Source organism: Phyllostomus discolor, chromosome 2, assembly GCF_004126475.2.
Source record: "Phyllostomus discolor isolate MPI-MPIP mPhyDis1 chromosome 2, mPhyDis1.pri.v3, whole genome shotgun sequence".
Taxonomy (NCBI): Eukaryota; Metazoa; Chordata; class Mammalia; order Chiroptera; family Phyllostomidae; genus Phyllostomus; species Phyllostomus discolor.
Window position 1 is genome coordinate 211,757,027 of NC_040904.2, and position 19,118 is coordinate 211,776,144.

Below are 19,118 nucleotides of genomic sequence, written 5' to 3' on the forward strand. Positions count from 1 at the left end.
AGACTAATTATCCATAGCACTGAAGTATAGGACTAACATAAACAAGGACATCCACAATAATGCCCTCAGCAATATTAAATGCTAATGACAATGAAAATGCTCAAATTGTAGGGAATGAGTAGGAGAAAGTAGAGAAACAGCAGGGCTATGATGGACTGTAGTATAAACAGATATACACAAAATAGCAAATGATCTCTGTCGGGTGAGGGGATTGAATAAATGATGCCACAGAATGAACTGTCATACACCCATTAAAAAGGCTACTTATAAAACATTCGGTGACATCTAAAAAATTTTAAATTATACAATGCTAAGTGAAAAAAGCATAGTATGAGGCTCAGTTATTTTTAAAACATACATTTGGAAGAAGACTAGAGGGAAATAAAATATACACTAAAAGCAATTTTTTCTGGAAGATGGAACCCACTGGGAGGTGTCTGTTTATTTTATTTTTTAATGAGGGAGACTACCTGGTATCTCTAGTCCAGGAACCTAACACAACATCTGATAAACACACAAGAATGGGAAATTGATTACCTTTAAATGCTGAGATGAAATAGGTTACCTCTAAATCAGCGGTCCCCAAACTTTTTGACACTACAGTCCATCTGTGACAGGGAGTGGGGAGGACCAGGGATAGGGCAGACGGACAGGAGGCGGAGCTCAGGTGAGCTTTGCTTCTGGCCAGGTTCCTAACAGGCCTCTGACGGATACTGATCCACCCCCTGGAGTTGGGGATTCCTGCTCTAAATACATTGTAATCAGAATCAATGAATTGATGTGCTTAATATTTGGACATTTGAACAATGGCTGGGACACCTAATCTACAAAATCCTTGACAACCAAGCTTCCTGAGGACCATAGTAACAAAGCTCTTTCCTTTCCCCCAGAAAACGTTATAATTTGAATCAGAAACTGCCCACTCAAAATTTTTACTTCTCCCAGCAGTTAATTAGTACCTCCTGTGCAACACTAAAGCATGAAAGGCTACAGTGCATACACTTATAGGAAAAAACTACATTATCTGCCCTTTCTGCCACAGGCTACACATGTGGAAAACAAATGAGTACTTCCTAAATTTTACACAAAGGAAAGAAAAGCCTATGAAAGGGGACAAAGCACATTCTTTTCGCTTCCATTCTCTCCTTACTCCTCTTTATATAACTCTTCCCACCCCAACCAGCATAGCAGATACCTGTATTTTGTTTCAGAAAAATATTTGGGATCAGCAAGAACAGTTAAAAAATAATTTTTTAAAAAAGATAACACTAACAATAGCATTAAAATATATGAAACCTCTAAAAGTAAATCTAATCAAAGATGTGTAAGACCACCACAGAGAAAATTATAAAACTTCACTGGCAACCTTACAGAAAATCTAAATAAATGAGGAAATATATACAATCACAGTATAATATTCTAAAAATGTTAATTCTCCCCGAATTGGTTTATAGATTTAATGTAATCCCAATCAAAATCTCCATGAGTTTTAAATCCGTATGGAAAGACACTCTTGAAAAAGAAAAAGGTGGGAGGACTTCCTTCTTTCTCCCATGTAACAGGGCTCGCTGAAGCTACCTTCATCGGGACTGTGAGGTGCTGGTGCAGGCACAGACAAATAAGACCCACGCAAACCTAGACTGAGCTCAGAATCACACCACACATAGGCAGGTCCTTGATATATGAAAGAGGTAGCTCTGCTGATCAGTGGGGAAAGTATTTTCAATAAATGAGAGTCCATTTGAAAAAAATTAAATTCAGGTTTACTTTACCCCCAAACAAAAAATTAAGACACAAAACTCATTAAATATAAAAGACTCATAAATCAATTACATTAATTTAGAAATCCTTAAAAGACACCATAAAGAGAACGATAAAGATATCTGTAACACATTTAAGAACAAAAAACTAGTATTATAAATATGTGAAGAACTCCTAGTAGTTCACAGGAAAAATAACTGACAACAGTGGGAAAAAATAGACCAAAGATTTCAACAGGCACTTCACAAAAGAAGATATCCAAATGGCCGATATAAAAGATATTTAACCTTATAAGAAAACAGTAACATGAAAATCAAGAATGTCATAAGGCATCTTTATATCATTAGCAGAGTGTACCAGGACACATGAAGAACAGCCACAGAAACGTGTAATAACCCAAACCTGGCAACAACCCAAAAGTTCACCAACAAAATGGAGTTTTTATAAAACGATGGAATAATTTTCCATGGGAGCATCCACTATACAGTAATGAAAATGGATGAATTAAAGCTATATACATAAACAAATACCACATGTGTTGAACAAAACAAGAACACTGGCATTTCTGGTCACTGGTATGCACTCCACTATATCAAGTGTTTTCTGTGGTCATGAAACTTCTTACAGATTATTTATGTATTAAACCCCTCTTCTTCTCTTCAGCATTGTTCTAATATCATTGAGTTGGCCAAAAAGTCTGTTACATTTTTTTTTCTACAGAATGGCTCTAGTATTGCTTAGTTGTCTTTAACTTCATTTGAAAGAATTTTGTTAGATTGTATTGTGACAGCTGTCATATCCACATGCATCATTTAAACAAGCATCAAAATTGGTGAATTTTGGTGTAGCCATTTTAACATTGAAGATGGAAGAAAATAAGCAACATTTTTGGCATATTGCGGTTTATTCAAGAAATGTAAAAAACACAACTGAAAAGCAAAAAACAGATTTGTGCAGTGCACGGGGAAGGTGTAGTAACTGATCGAATGTGTCCAATGTGGTTTGTGAAGGTTCCTGGTACTACTGACATTTGAGGCAAGTAATTCTTTGCTTTGGGGCTGTCTTATGCATTGGAAGATGTTTAGCAGCACCTTGGCCTCTACCCACTAGAAGCCAAGAGCAGGAGATAGCCAACATACTCAAAATATATAAATCAATACAGTTATTGGTGAAAATTAAAAATGTGTCTTTTATTTTACAGAAAAAAACTAAATGCACCTTTTGGCCAACCCAACAGTATTTCACCATTATTTCCTTTCTAACATTGAACCCAATTTCATTCTCTTGGGTTTCTTTTCTCCTGCCAAAATGATAATTATGTTGTGTACACCATTATGTTCGCTGGCCAGTTTCAAGTACCCACATTCCCTTTAAGTATGATCACAATTAATCTATAGGGGGCTCCTGGCAGTTAGGAAACCATTCTAGCAACTGAAGAGGCTGACTCAGACACTAGAGTAGACGGGTGATGTAGATCCGAAGTTTTTAACTTGTGCTCTTTGAGAGCTGCCGGAGGGCACGAAGGATGCCAAGTTAGTAGGGGTCTGGCTGCTGCATTCCGGTTTCATCCAACCACAGCACATGTTTTACACACTGGGCTTAGGTATACAACTTTCAATTTAAAGAGTTCTTCAATTTAAAAAAATTTTGAAACTTCTGGTCTAAATGTTCTATTGCTAATTAAGAAAATAAAATAAGTACTCCACTTTTACTTATATGGAGACAGACTCAGAAAGTCTTTCTTTCAAATTATCTAAATCCTGAATTAAACAAGTTTTTTTTTTCTGCCTAGTGACAGTCAATAATCACTTTCTTGTTTTAATTGCTTAAATCTAAAATGTCAACATTTCAGTGAGTTACTAGTTCGTTTCATCAATCATCATTTGCTCATGTATCCAATAAATATTTATCAAACACTATATTCTAAGACCTTACTACTTAAAATGTGGCAACAGCAACGGCATCAACGTGGATGCTGGTTACAATCTCAGGCTTCACCCAGCTCTAAAAATTGGAATCTGCATTTAACAGGAACCCTAGTTAACTCATTAGCAGTCTAAAGTTTCTGGCTAGCACTAAAGATAACACAGTAAGCAAGACAGACTGTAATCCCTGCTTTCACAAAGCTTCTCATCTACTCAAACATAATAACAAATAAGTAGATAATTATGCACAGGGTACTTTGGGAGAAAACTGAAAGAGCAAACTCCTGACCTAAGCAGGGAGTCTGAGGAAGAAGTCCTGAAGAAAGCACCCCCAGATTCTTGACTGAAAAAGAAATGTCAGACAGAAGAGAAGAATGGTCATTCCAGTAAGAAAAAAAAAGGACAGGAAGAGGAACCGAGATGTGAACGTGTGTCTCTTATGGGAAATCCCAAATCAGTTATTGTGAGTGGGAACAGACAAGGGGCGGACAGAAGCTGGCTATGAAGTACCTGGTTTGCCATGCTGTGGAGCATAAAGAAAATGGGGAACCAAAGTGACTTCAAGCAAGAAGGCAGTAACCACATTTATGATTTAGAAAGGTCATTCCAGTGGCCACAGGGACAAGATTAGAAAAGGGGAGCCCTGATCGGTGTGGCTGAGTTGGCTGGATGCTGTCTAGCAAAGTGGAAAGTTGCCCTTTCAATGCCTGGTCGGGGCACACGCCTGGGTTGCTGCCTGGTCCCCCAGTTGGGGTGTATTCAAGAGGCAACCAATGGATGTTTCTCTCTCACATCACTGTTTCTCTCCCTTGCTTTCTCTCTCCCTTCCCTTCTCTCTAAAAAATAAAGAAGACAGGAGACCAGTTAGAAGGACATTGTCATAAAGCATCTGAACTAAGTGGTAGCTGTAAAGATGGCAACAAAAGGATAAATTCAGTAGCTGTGAACATTGCACGATCTGCAAAAACTGGTAACTGATAAATGTGAAGACAGACAAGGGGGTAGAAGGAAGATGGGATAAAAAATTATTTCAAAAAATCATGTTATAATTTTCTGAAGGAAATTTTGGAAATGCTGATTTTAAAAAATTTAAAAACTTCATACCTAAACATGTTACTTACATAATCAGAAAGGGAAAATGTTCTTTACGTCCAAATCTTTTTACCTACTTCTGGGAATCTATCCTCCAGTTATATGCACCAAGATTTCTATGCCAAGATGTTTACCACAATAGTATTTACACCACTAAGAAAATAAAAACAGCCCTGGCCAGCGACTCAGCTGTTGAAGCGGTGTCCCGTACACCACACAGTTGCGAGTTTAACTCCCAGTCAGGGCACCTAGGCTGCGGGTTTGATCCACGGTTGGGGTGCACACAGGAGGCAAATGATCGATGTTTCTCTCTCCCTTCCTCTCTCTCCAAAATCAATAAACATGTCCTTTGGTGAGGATTAAATAAATAAATACAAACAATGCAAGGGTCTCATAATAGGGGATTGGCTAAATGTTGTACACACCCAATTCAAATATCAAGCAGAGAAAAATGTTTTCTAAGACTGTTGAATGATATAGAAACATCTCATATTTTATGAAAATAATTTATACAGGCTATATTTGTATAAAGTCAATAAACAAATGAACAAACAAAAACTGACAGAATACATATGAACAGCAGTTCATATATATACAACACTGGCCCTCAATGAACTAACTGTGTAATTATGAGGGAATTTTTATTTTCTTTTTTTCCCTATGTTTTATTTTATTATAAAACAAAGCCTTAAAAGTTTTCATTTACAAAGAAAACAAAACAAACAACCCCCTGGTTTGAACATCTGGATAGAAGGTGGTACCAGTTCCTACAATGGAGAATTCAGCAGGAACTACAGGTAAGATCATGAGTTTAACTCGGAGCATACTGAGTCCGTGGCATGTCCAGTGGAAGTGTCCAACAGACAGCCAAACATATGAGACTGAAACTCAGGGGAGAGGCCTGGCCTGGACATACAGGGTGGGCAAAGTAGATTTACAGTCATGAGTACATGAAAGAGTTCATTCTTGTGTTATTTGTTAATTATTATATGCATATATGTAAGTACGTATGCATGTATTACAAACCTACTTTTGCCCACCCCTGTATAAGATGGGAACCAACAGCACATAACGGTGGTTAAAACCAAAGTTGTACAGGAAATCATTCAAGGTAAAGATATGGAGTAAGAAGCAAAGAAGCCCTAGGGTTGAACACTAGGGAGCAACAAGATTTAAAAGATGGGTATGGGCAGAGAAAGATAGCAAAAGGTCTGAGCCAGGAAAAAAGTGGCTTGAAAGGCAGAGCTTAAAAAGTCAGTAAAGAGGAATGTCATAGAAGTCAGCAGAGGAAAAGTCTCAGGTCTGACGGAGTAGTCATCCATATCAAATGCTGCAGAGAGGCCAACAGAATAAAGAGTGCCTATCTGACTGATCTACAATGAAAAGAACACTAATGGCTTGGGCAACATCAGTTTCTGAAGTAGGTAGGGACAGAAGCCAGAATGCAGTGAAGTCTCCACAATGTGAGAAAGTAAAGGCAATGCCTGTAAATTAGTCTTTCAGGAGCTTGACTCCAAAGGGAAGGTTAGAGTTGTTTTTCAAAATGGGAAAAATCCAATTGATATATAGGACAAAGAGTCGAAAGAGAAAGGCTGAAGATAGCCTAACACCTCTGTCCCAATAGCAACAGCTGCCTTCTTCTCCTCTGAGACCATCACAGCTGTCCGCACCAATTTTCCCCGCTTCCTGCCCAAGCAAGATACAGGAGGTTTGTCGTTTGCTGTCTGTCATCACATTCACTGCCACTTCTCCCATCCCTGAGGAATGCTGGTCTCGACTCCTGCTCAAGGCAAAGCCAATGCCTTTGGGTCCCATCCTCTCCCATCTCCACAGGAACCTTGCTGTATCAGTTATTCTTTCTCTTTTTCTGTCTTCGGCTTTTCCCTTTGGATTAAATCTTCCCCCTTAACATATATAAATCAGCTGAACTCTCTGCCATTTGTCAGGGGGAAAAGTAGAAATTACGAATGGGAAAAGAACACACCGAAAAAAAAAAACCCCTTGCTTTAGTGTTCACTGATTCCCAAAATAAAAACTGCTTGAGTTTCCATTACTTTTCCCACTATGGATATAAAAATTAAGAGTTCTTGCCTCTAGTGAGACACATAAGTAAATCAGTAATTTATTCATTCAGCAAATATTTACTTGATGCCCACTATGAGCCAGATGTTAGATAAACTGTAAGCAAAATAAAGTTTCTGGGTTTATGAAATATACTATCAGCTGGGGGTAAAGGGAGATACAGAAAATAAACACACACATATACCCAACAAAATAAGTGGTTGGAGGACAAGGCAAGACAGAGAATAATGGGAGGTGCTATTTTATAAAATAGATAGGGATTGCCTCCCTAAGGACATGACATTTGTGCAGGCACTTCAGTAAAGACACAGCAAGTATCAAGGCCCTGGGACAGGGAGTACAGTCGATGTGTTCAAAAAACAGCAAGGAAGTCAGTGTGGCTGGAACAGAGTAGAGAGAGCGAGAGGACAGAGATAAGAAGTCAGGTCACAGAGGACACCAGCGCCTCATCACAAGACCTATAACTTCATCATAAGCCTCACAGGAAGGTACTGCAGGGTGTTTGCGAGGAGTGTAACAATGTCTAATTTCAATTTTCAAAGGCTCACTCATATTGCTGAGTGGAAAATTCCAATTATAATTTGAGGTGATAAAGTACAATGATAAAGGGCCACTGGGCAAATCAAAAGAGAAACACCTAACAAGGAGTATGAGTTAGGACATGCTTTTCAAAGGGAGCAATGCCTAAACATGAATTATTGGCAAGAAAGGGGGAGTCTATGTCAAACAGCCGGCACAGATGTAGAAAAGCAACAGGAGTTTTTGAAAAGGTTTGGGTATTTCGATTTCCCAGCATCAAACAGTCCAAAAATATTTTCTAAAAATATACCTTTTATAATGTCCACCAAAAAAAAAAAGATATCCAGGAATAAACCTAGTAAAATATTTGTATGACCTTTATGGAGAAATTATAAAACTCTATGGAAAGATATTAAAGGAGACCTATTTAATTGGAGAGATAACTAATTGAGGATACCCAATATTTAAAATGTATATTCTTCTCATTAACCTATAAATGATAGATTTCAAGTCAAAATCCCAACAAGTATACAAAAAGTTATGTATAAGAATTTCATAGCACCATGATTCATAATAGTCCCAAATATCCACTGAAAGTAAAATGGATGCCCTGGCTGGGTGGTTCATTTGGTTGGAGCCTTGTCCCATACACCAAAAAGGCTGCAGGTTCGATTCCCTGTTGAAGAGTGTACAAGAGTCCACTGATCAATGTTTCTCTCTCACACCTATTCTCTCTCTCTCTCTCTCTCTCTCTCTCTCTCTCTTTCTCCCTCCCTCCCTTCCCTCCTTTTCTCTAAAATCAATAAATATATACTTGGGTGAGGATTAAAAAAAAAGAAGTAAAATGGACAAATTTCAGTATATTCATAAAATGGATTATATATATAGTAATGAAAAAAACTACAATCACACACAATTCAACACAAATTACTCCCTAATTTTAGCACAGTTTATAATACACTGATGTTCAATAAATATTTGCTGAATTAATGAATTTATGGAAGGGGTGGGGAGGGAGAAGTAAAAAAGTAGGAAGACAAATTAGAAAGTAATTATAATAACCCAGGAAGAAGATGTTGGGTTTATAACGATCACCCAAACTTGTTATTTCTCTGTTTTACAAGAAATAATAAGATTATACAAAACTTTTAAGAGACACGAAATAAAGTAAGGCTCTATATGAAGACCCTGGTTCAAATCAGGCAATACAAGAACTCCATGTGTACTCACCATTCTTCCGCTCACTGAGTGGGGGCAAATTGGGATTCCTGCCAGGGTGGAGGCTGAGGGTCAGCTCGGGCTGCAAGGAGAGCTCCTGCAGTTCATTGGCAACAGCTTCGCTCTGGGGACTGGGAGCAGCAGACAGGGACACGAGCACCGGTTCATCGTCATTTTCGCCAGCCCCTCCTCCGTCCAGCCCATTCACAGCAATGACGGAAGGGGGCAGGCACACTACACTGGAGAAATCCACTTTGGCTTTCGTGATGGCAACCTGGAAATGAAAGGAGAAACAAAAAGTTGAGATGTTACTGTGAAGAAATTATTCCACTAAGTATAAGCTGAATACTAATATTTTAAATTATATTCTTAGCAAGCTACCATTATTCTTAAAAACTTTTTGTAAAGTAAGGTAGCATCATTTTTAAATTAACTATGTACACAGAGTGCATAAGATACTGTCTGATGCTGTCCTCAGCTACCTCACTCAGGAGGACAACATATAACTGAAATACAAGGAAATGGTGGCCCAGGAGAACCAGCTATGAGATCAGTGTTACCTCCCAACTACTAAGACAAGTAACTTGAGAAACAACACTTAATAAGTATCCACAAAGAATAAGGGTATCATGTTGTACCAATACAATCTGGGGGAGAAAATTTCTTTAAGAAAACAATTCTCAAGCCATTAGATTCCATAACGAAATACAGAGATATCTGTTTGATGATGGGCATTAGTCTACATGAATGTTTGGTCATGGTATCCAGGAACAGGATATTAAAAACAAAACACCTAGCAACAAGGGAAAGAACAAGATCTTTAAAAATGACAAGTACATACAATATGAAAGTCTCTTCACCAACATGGGAATTAATGATTAAGTGAATTAAGAATATATTTATTCACCAAATCCTATGCAATTAACAATAATTTTTATAAAGCATTTAAAATGTGGAAAACGTTTATCTAAAGTTAAGTATAAGAAAAGATAGGCCCTGGCTGGTGTGGTGCAGTGGACTGAGCGCTGGCCTGTGAACCAAAAGGTCGCCAGTTTGATTCCCAGTCAGTGCACATGCCTGGGTTGTGGGCCAGGTCCCCAGCTGGGGATGTGTGAGAGGTAATCAAGGGACATTTCTCTCGCACATCGATGTTTCTCTCCCTCTCTTTCTCCCTGTCTTCCCCTCTCTCCAAAATTAAATTAAAAATAAACAATAAAATCTTTTTAAAAAGCATACTTATATATAAAAATGTTTTACAAAAAAAAAAAGACTATTAGGAAGTATACTAAAACAAAACAAGTTTGACTGGACCATGAACATGTTTTCTCTTTTTACTTTCTTTAGTTTCCAATTTTTCCCTAAAACACTTAGGTGTTTTTATGTTTTTGTAATAAAATATATATTGCTTTTATAATGAAAAAGCTATAGTTCTACAGAAAGGGGGGCCCTAGGAGTTAGTTCTCTGCAGACCTTAGTCTAATTTACTTCAGATGAAGAAATCAACATGATATTGCAAAGTCGTAAAGAAAGGCATTAAAAACTAAAAGGACCATCACATTCTACCTTCATGTAAGGATACAGTATGCCCAAACCTGATTATAGTTCTGTTTGATATACCTCATAACATGTAAAATGTTATTACATTTGGAAAACATCCTGATAAGAGCAATTAAGATGGGGAGAAAGTGGCATTAAAGAGAATAAAGATATTGAGGACTCTGCTCAAAAAAGGCTGGAAGAAGACCTGAATAAGGCAAGTTCAAAAGAAAAAAATTTAGGAACCCAATAGTCTAAGAGGTAAATATGGGCAAACATTGGGAAAAGAATTGTTTTTTTGGAGCCCTGGCTGGTATAATTCAGTGGGTTGAGCGTGGGCTGCGAACCAAAGGGTCGCCGGTTCGATTCCCAGTTAGGGCACATGCCTGGGTTGCGGGCCAAGTCCCCAGTATGGGGTGCACAAGAGGCAACCCACACATTGATATTTCTCTCCCTCTCTTTCTCTTTCTCTTCTCTCTCTAAAAATGAATAAATAACATTTTTAAAAAAGAATTGTTTTTTAAGGGTTTAAACAATTTTTAGGAATTAAAAACCAACAGATATACACTAAGAAAATTCAGAATCAAACCTTCAAATATTATTTTTCCCATTTTTCCCATGACTTACCATAATTTAAGCCATGTCTGTGTGTGTACTGGGACAGAAACAATTCCTATACATGATTAACCCATCTGGCTCAGTATTCTTTGCCAGTGACCCTGAAAAAGCATGTCTGCTTTCCTTAACAGCCTTTTAAAACTGAAAAAGACTCAGCCTGGCTGGTGTGGCTCAGTGGTCTGAGTGCCAGCCTGCGAGCCAAAAGGTCACTGGTTCAATTCCCAGTCAGGGCACATGCCTGGGTTACAGGCCAGGTCCCCAGTGGGGGCTGCATGACAGGCAACCACAGATTGATATTTCTCTTCCTCTCTTTCTCTCTCCCTTCACTTCTGTCTAAAAATAAATAAATAAAATCGTATTAAACTTTAAAGATTCAAGGATCCTCTGAGACCTAAACACCTTAGGACAGTAATCCTCAATACCCTTCCCCACCCTGATCATATGTGACAACTCTTAGTAGGAGGACAGTATCAAAACTTCAGCCATATGACCCAGGAAAGGTGGCTTCATATACAGTAGTAGGTTTTCAATCAACAGTTGTTAATATTCAATGAAATATTATTCAGCTATAAAAAAGAAGTAAATCCCGTCCTTTGCGACTACATGGATGGACCTTGAGGTCATTATGCTACGTGAAATAAGTCTAATAGAGAAAGACAAATACTGTGTTATCTCACTTATACGTGGAATCTAAAAACAAAAACACCCCCTGCAAAAAATCCGAACTAAAAAAAAAAAAGAGAGAGAAAGATCAGATCTGTGGGTACCAGAGGTGGGGAGTGAGAAAAATGGATGAAGGTGGTCAAAAGGTACAAGCTTCCACTCATAAGTAAGTAAGACCTAGGGATATACTGTATAACATGATGACCATAGTTAACCCTGCTGTATGATATATCTGAAACTTATTAAGAGAGTAAGTACCAAGAGTTCTCATCTCTCTCTCTCTCACACACACACACACACACACACACAAAAGTTTTTCTTTTTTGTATCTATAAGAGATGATGGATGCCAACTAACTGTGATAATCATTTCGCAATACATGTATGTTAAGTCATTATGCTATATGCCTTAAATTTACACAATGCTGTATGTCAATTATGTTTCAATAAATCTGGGGGGAGGGAGTTATTATTCAATCATGGATTATATGAGTTCATTCCTCTCATTAAAAAACTGAGAAATTTAACTGAGATAGTAACAACTGAAGAAAGACCCTGCAGATACTGTTTGCACATTAACTGGCACACAATAAATGCTTGTCTGAACAAAGGCAGAAGCAAATGAAAGATACATAAAAATAATCTGGGACACAAGACAGGAAAATCTTGAGAGAAATCTGAATGATAAAGGAAGACTTCATGAAAGATAGAAAAACACACCCTGGCCAGGGTGCTCCACTGGTGGGAGCATTAACCCATGCACAAAGATTGCAGGTTCATTTCCTAGTAGGGGCACATGCTTAGGTTATGGGTTCAATCCCCAGTCGGGATGTGTACAAGAGGCAGCTGATCTATGTTTCTCATGTCAAGATCTCCCTCTGTCTCTCTCTCTCTCTCTATCTCTCTCTCTCTCTCTCTCTCCCCCCTACCCCCTCCATCTCTCTCTAAAATCAATAAACATAACCTCAGGTAAGGATTAAAAAAAAGATACGGAAACACCTAGAATGTTTGAAAAAGTCAAGGAAAGCAATCAGCAAGCCTCACTGCATTTAAGTACTCTAGTTAAACTGTTGGGATAGAATCATAATTTCATATAAAGTTCTTAACCAAACAGCAAAACCCCATTATTTCAGACTTAACTAATATCTGTGCTACTAGAACTTAGTCTAAGTAAAATTTTGTGCTACTGAAGGGGGGGGGTGTCAAATGAAAGAGTACCAGCAATTTCAGTGTTTACCAGATAAAGAGAAAAAATAAAATACTGTCTCACAATTCATTCTTTACATGATCAGAAAAGAGACAATACATTCAATGTTAATATGTAAATGAATATTTAAAATGAATTATTTTTTCATTAAAAATGTCCTGGCAATAGTGTTTACTGGGTATAGGGTTTCAGCTTTGCAAGATGGAAAAATTCTAGTAATCTGTTGTACAACGATGTGAAACTACTTAACACTACAGAGCTGCATACTTTGAAATGACTGAGATGGTAAATTTAACGTTGTGGGGTTTTTTACCACAAAAATTTAAAAATGGTCTAGCAAGATCTCTTCTTAAAAAAATAATTTACTGTCCCAGTCATTGTAGTTCAGTTGGCTGGAACGTCATCCCATACACTACAAGGTTAGGGTTCAATCCCTGGTCAGGGCACATACTAGGTTTTGGGTTCAATCCCCGGTTGCAGTGCATGTGGGGGGTGGCCAATTGATGTTTCTCTATCTCTCTCCACCTTCCTCTCTTTCTAAAATCAATAAACATATTTTTTAGTTTTTAAAATAATTATACTAAGCTAACCCATATTATTCATTGAGTGTGGAAGAAGAAAATATCTATTCTTTAAAATATTCTTAAGAGAGGGACTTCCATCCAAGATGGAGGCATAGGTAGAAAGATACACTGTGCCTCCTCGCACAACCACAAGGACAACAACAAATTTAAAAACAAAAAATAACCAGAACTGCCAGAAAATAGAACTGTATGGAAGTCCACCAACCAAGGAATTAAACAGTTAAACATTCATCCACACTGGTAGGAGGGGCAGAGACAGGCAGCCAGGGCAGAAGGTCCTGGGGCAGCAAGGCGGAGGCTGGAGGGCAAGGAGGAGGCTGGAGGGCAAGGAGGGTGAGGAAGTAGCTGGCGAAGTGGGCAGTCCCACATTTGCATGCAGATAACCAGGAAGAACAACTAGGGAGCAACACAGACTGTGAAACCCAGGGTTCCAGCATGGAGAAATAAAGCCTCAAAACCTCTGGCGGTAAAAACTTGTGGGCGGTTGGGGCTGCAGGAGAAACTCCCAGCCTCACAGGAGAGTTCGTTGGAGACACCCACAGGGTCCTAGACCGTACACAAGCCCACCCACCTGGGAATCAGCACCAGAAGGGCCCAATTTGCTTGTGGGTAGTGGGGGAAGTGACCAAAAGCCAGCCAAGAGCCAAGCAAGCAGCACTGTTCTCTCTTGCAACCCTCCCCCACATACAGCACCACAATGCAGTGACCTGGGTGACCCTGTCCTGGCGAATACCTATGTCTCTGCCCCTTACAACATAATAGGCATGGAGACAAAAAATATATATACATATATAGATATATTTTTTTAGCAACCAATGTATATCTATATTTATAGATATATTTTTGGAGCAACCAAAGCTCCAAAAATAGAACTAAGCAATGAAGAGAGAGCCAACCTATCATATGCACAGTTCAAAACACTGGTAATCAGGATGCTCACAGAAATGAACTGAGTACAGTCGCAAAAGGAGGAAAAGGTGAAGGCTATGCAAAGTGAAATAAAAAAAAATATATATGGGGAACCAACCGTGAAGAGAAGAAACCAGGACTCAAATCGACAATCTGGAGCAGAAGGAAGAAACAAACATTCAAACAGAACGAAGAAACAAGAATTCAAAAAAATGAGGCAAGGCTGAGGAACGTCTAGAACAACTTCAAACATTCCGTCATCTGAATCATAGGGGTGTCCAAAGGAGAAGAGGAAGAGAAAGAAGTTGAAAACTTATTTGAACAAATAATGCAGAAATTCCCCAGTCTGGCAAAGGAAACAGACTTCTAGGAAATCCAGGAAGCTTACAGAATCCCAAAGAAGTTGGGACCAAGGAAGCACACACCAAGACACATCATAATTATATTACCCAAGATTAAAGATAAGAAGAGAATCTTAAAAGCAGCAAGAGAGCCCTGGCTGGTGTAGCTCAGTGGACTGAGAGTGGACCTGTGAAACAAAGGGTTGCCGGTTCCATTCCTAGTCAGGGCACATGTCTGGGTTGTGGGGCTGGTCCCCAGCTCAGGGTATGTGAGAGGCAACCACACGTTGAGGTTTCTCTCCCTCTCTTTCTTCTTCCCTTCCCCTATCTCTAAAAATAAATAAATAAAATCTTTAAAAAATAAAAAAAAAAGCAAAAGAAAAGGAGACATTACCTACAAAGGAGTTCCCATAAGACTATCAGGTGATTTCTCAAAAGAAACCTTTCAGGCAAGAAGAGTCTGGAAAGAAGTATTCAAAGTCATGAAAAGCGAGGACTTACAACCTAGATTACTCCATCCAGCAAAGCTAGAATGGAAGGGCAGAGAAAATGCTTCCCAGATAAGGTCAAGTTAAAGGAGTTCATCACCACCAAGCCCTTATTATATGAAATGTTAAAGGGACTTATCTAAGAGAAATAATTGAGATAAAAAAAAAAAAAAAACTATGAATAAAATGACAACAAACTCACAACTATCGACAACTGAACCTAAAACAAACAAAAAAAATGAAGTAAGCAAACAACTAGAACAGGAACAGAATCACAGAAATGGAGATCACATGGAGGGTTATCGGCAGAGAGGAGGAGGGGGAGAATGGGAGAAAAGGTACAGGGAATAAGAAGCATAAATGATACGTACAAAATAGACAGGAGGAGGTTAAGAATAGTATAAGAAATGGAGAAGCCAAAGAACTTATATGTATAACCCATGGACATGAAATAAGAGGGCTGGGGGGAATGCGGGTGGAAGAGGGGGGTGCAGAGCAGAGGGGAATGAGGGGGGGAATGGAACAACTGTAATAGCATACTCAATAAAATATATTTACAAACTATATATTACAAAAACAAAAATAAATAAAATGTTCTTTACTTTTCATTAATGTAGAACTCACTTTCCTCCTCCTTTGAATTTGATTATTACTACTGCTGAGATTCAGAGACTTGACTTCGCATGTGTTACTACTCCCTAAGAGACAATAAAGACCATCATCTGACACCATGATTTTTCTACTGAAGCATGAAGTTAAAAGGCAGGAGTCTGTAATCCTGGTATGTACTTAATGCATATAACCAGTACTTCTAGAAAATGATTTTTTTTAAAGAAACTGTGGGAAATGGCTCCCAAAAGAAAGCCAACACAAGCGTAGTGCTAGGCAAGAAAAGATAATGAAGTTTAAAAGTAATGTTTCTTAGAACACATAACTTTTTAATAAAAAAAGGATTTGAATAGTGACTTGAATCATGATTGGGCCTGCCAATACCTGGAATGAAAGAAAAAACAATTTGAAAAAACTGTTTTAGTGAATGTTTCATTCAGAATTTATTTTATGAGCACGGGCTGCGAACCAAAGTATCGCAGGTTCGATTCTTAGCCAGGGCACATGCCAGGGTTGCAGGCCACGGCCCCCAGCAACTGCACATTGATGTTTCTCTCTCTCTCTCTCTTTCTCCCTCCCTTCCCTCTCTAAAAATAAATACATAAATCTTTTTTAAAAAATTATTTTAATAGCTTAGTAACAAATTGAGTTCCATATTTATAGGATCATTAAGAGCTTGAAGAGTTTACTTAAAATTTTTATATATATACTTTAACACATGTTTTTATTGGGTAAATTATATGCTATAACAGTACTTGTTAATTTAGAGATTTCAAAAATTTCAAGATATATCCTTTAAAAATGTTAATATTAAACTGTATTACACCCTGGCTGGTGTGGCTCAGTGGATTGAGTGCTGGCTTGTGAACCAAAGGGTCTCCAGTTCGATTCCCAGTCAGGGCACATGCCTGGGTTGCAGGCCAGGCCCCCAGTAGGGGGCACATGAGAGGCAACCACACATTGATGTTTCTCTCCCCCTCTCTCTCTGTCTCTTCCCTTCTTTCTAAAAAGAAATAAAATCTTTTTAAAAAAAACTATTACAATAAAATTCTTACATAAAAATTGGGGGTAGGGAGAAAAGAAAGAAGGATGGTAAAATGTTGATAACTGTTGAAGCTAAGTTTTGGGTATAAAAGATTCACTATACTATTATTCTCCCTATATTTGTGTATGTTTGATAATATTGTTAATTAAAAAAAAAAAGATACTTCCACAGATAGTTCCATAAGATACTTCCACTTTGTTGCACAGAACAAAGACTTGGTGAGACAAAAAGGAAGGTTTCTTGTATCTTGACCTTAGAAAATGAGCCAAACAAAAGTCAAGTACAAGCACTAATGAAAGAGAAAATATTTAGCATAAAATATATACACTGAGAAGATTTCTCTAGCCAGCATGCTATATTCTACTCATTTTTAAATAACCCACAGGAGAAAGTCCCAGTAAACTGATAATCTCGAGACAAGCTCCAAAGACGTGAAGTATAGCCATCATATATTAAGTCTCTTCTACCAATTCCTGAATACTCCTAAAATTTTAATTACTGTAAAACTTTCACGAACAAGAAAACCTAAGAGTAATATTTATCTCAGCATCTAGGTATCACATTCTTGAGAAAAATTAAAAGTTACATCTCAAGCAAAAATACTTTCTGAAATGTCTCAAAGGAAAAGAAAATAACCAGAAGAAAAAAATCTGCATAATGTTTTAGTGTTATAAATTTATAATTCCACTGAGTCAAGATGAAACTTTTCTTTTCCATCATAGGATCACCAGGCCAATTTCTTAGCTGCTGATTCACATATGATCAGGAGCAGCCAGAACAAAAGGAACCAAGGGGCAGGCCATCATCTCCCACAACCCATCTGCTTCCCTCTCTGGCTGGCCGGATTCCACTTCATCTGTTCTCCACCCCAACCCCCTTTTGGGGCTGCGAGCCCTCTGCTGGTGCTGAGCATACATGTAACTAGAAGCAACAACACAAAGCACGTTAGAGAAATGGAAGAGCTCAGACCGACAGCTGATAAGTCTAAAAAAAAGTATATACTAGCAAGATTCTTTATTATGACCTGTGAAAAAGTTCCTTGCAACCAAATTATGTGATTCCTGTTAAAAAAACATGTATGAAAATAGTTGCTAATCAAAGAACTTATATTTTAGCTGGACAAAATTTTACCTTTTTCTCAATCTATCATAAACATAGTAAATAAACCAAAATACTTAAAACTCTTCCTGTCTAAGCAGATATATATATAAAATTAGACACAAAGAAATGAGAACAAGTATTTTCTGAGAGCTTACTCTTTATGTACTAGGTACTTCCCTGGATCCTGCAGGAGAAGGTAAGGAAAATATCAAGTCTCAGCTAACTAGCTGCCCTTATTATCTCTGTCACTACCACCCCCATCATCTGCAGATAACTTAAAACAACTCAGACTTCAAGAAATGGCAAAAAAAAAAAAAAAAAAAAAGGCCTTCCTCTTCATCTTACAAATCACGTCAAACCAAGGAATATGAGAAACAGAAATACATACAATTGACCTCAAAGCAATGGAAAGCACATAAAAAAGTAGTAAGGCAGATTCAAGATGGCTACGAAATCACTGGCATTTCTCCCTTTCATGGGTGAGGTCTAGTTAGTTCCCCTCCCTTGACTCTGACCTGCCCTGTGACGCCTCGACCATGGAGTACAATGAAAGTGATGCTGTGCCAGTTCCAGGTCTAGACTTTAAGACGACTGGCAGCTTTTACCTTGCTTCTACCATTACTTACTTTTACTACTATTTTAATGAGTTAATAATACACTTGATGAAAGGAATTTTGTTCTACTGTCCTTTTAACTCAAGTACACAGAATAGGGACTAAATATATATTTGTTAATTTAACTAACTATATAACCCTCACAGCATATATACAACCAAAGTCAGCACTGATTCAGAGAAAAAGAGGGAAGATAGTTCTGTCATAGGTAGGTATTTATGTTTAATCAGAAATACAGAGGAGATCAGAAAAGGCTTCCTGAGAGAAGTAACATTCATATTTGAGGACAGCCATAAAAAATGGGTAAGAATAAGAAGATTTACTTGTTTTTCATTCATTCAATAAATATCTATTAAGTAGCTACTATATGTCAGATACTGTTTCTGAGTGCTAGGGAATAACAGTAAATAAAAACAAAGTTCCTGCCCTTGGGGAGCTTATATTCTTCAGGAGACAGAATATCATGAACAAAAACACGGATGTGAGAAAGTGTGGATAATGTTCTAAAAGGGTAATTCAATTTGGCAGATGACATGGTGGTTCAAGTACGAGTTACATGAGTTGTGACTGCAACAGCAACCTGAGTTTAGCTCTAGAAAACAGGGAGGGACATCATCAAATAGAAAATTAATCTGGCAGCAGAGTAAATACAATACTGGATTGGAAAAAAAGGAATATGAAGCCCTGGCTGGCGTAGCTCAGTGGATTGAGCATGGGCTGGGAACCAAAGTGTCCCAGGTTCGATTCCCAGTCAGGGTACATTCCTGGGTTGCAGGCCATAACCCCCAGCAACCGCACATTGATGTT

The 19,118-nt window shown here is 38.1% G+C and overlaps 1 protein-coding gene across 4 annotated transcripts in view; it reads right to left on the minus strand.

Moving 5' to 3' along the window:
• The window catches only part of MRTFA (myocardin related transcription factor A), a 169,817-nt gene that overhangs the window by 101,977 nt on the left and 48,722 nt on the right, over positions 1 to 19,118 (minus strand). For 2 of the 4 annotated variants that reach the window (XM_036019657.1, XM_036019656.1), the window contains exons 2-3: positions 12,343 to 12,357; positions 8,610 to 8,871 (exon numbers count right to left, since the gene is read on the minus strand). In XM_036019657.1, the coding sequence (XP_035875550.1) occupies positions 8,610 to 8,871; positions 12,343 to 12,351 (271 nt within the window). In that variant the 5' untranslated portion in view covers positions 12,352 to 12,357. The remainder of the gene's footprint in view (positions 1 to 8,609; positions 8,872 to 12,342; positions 12,358 to 19,118) is intronic. The other 2 variants (XM_028532989.2, XM_028532988.2) reach the window with 1 other exon arrangement.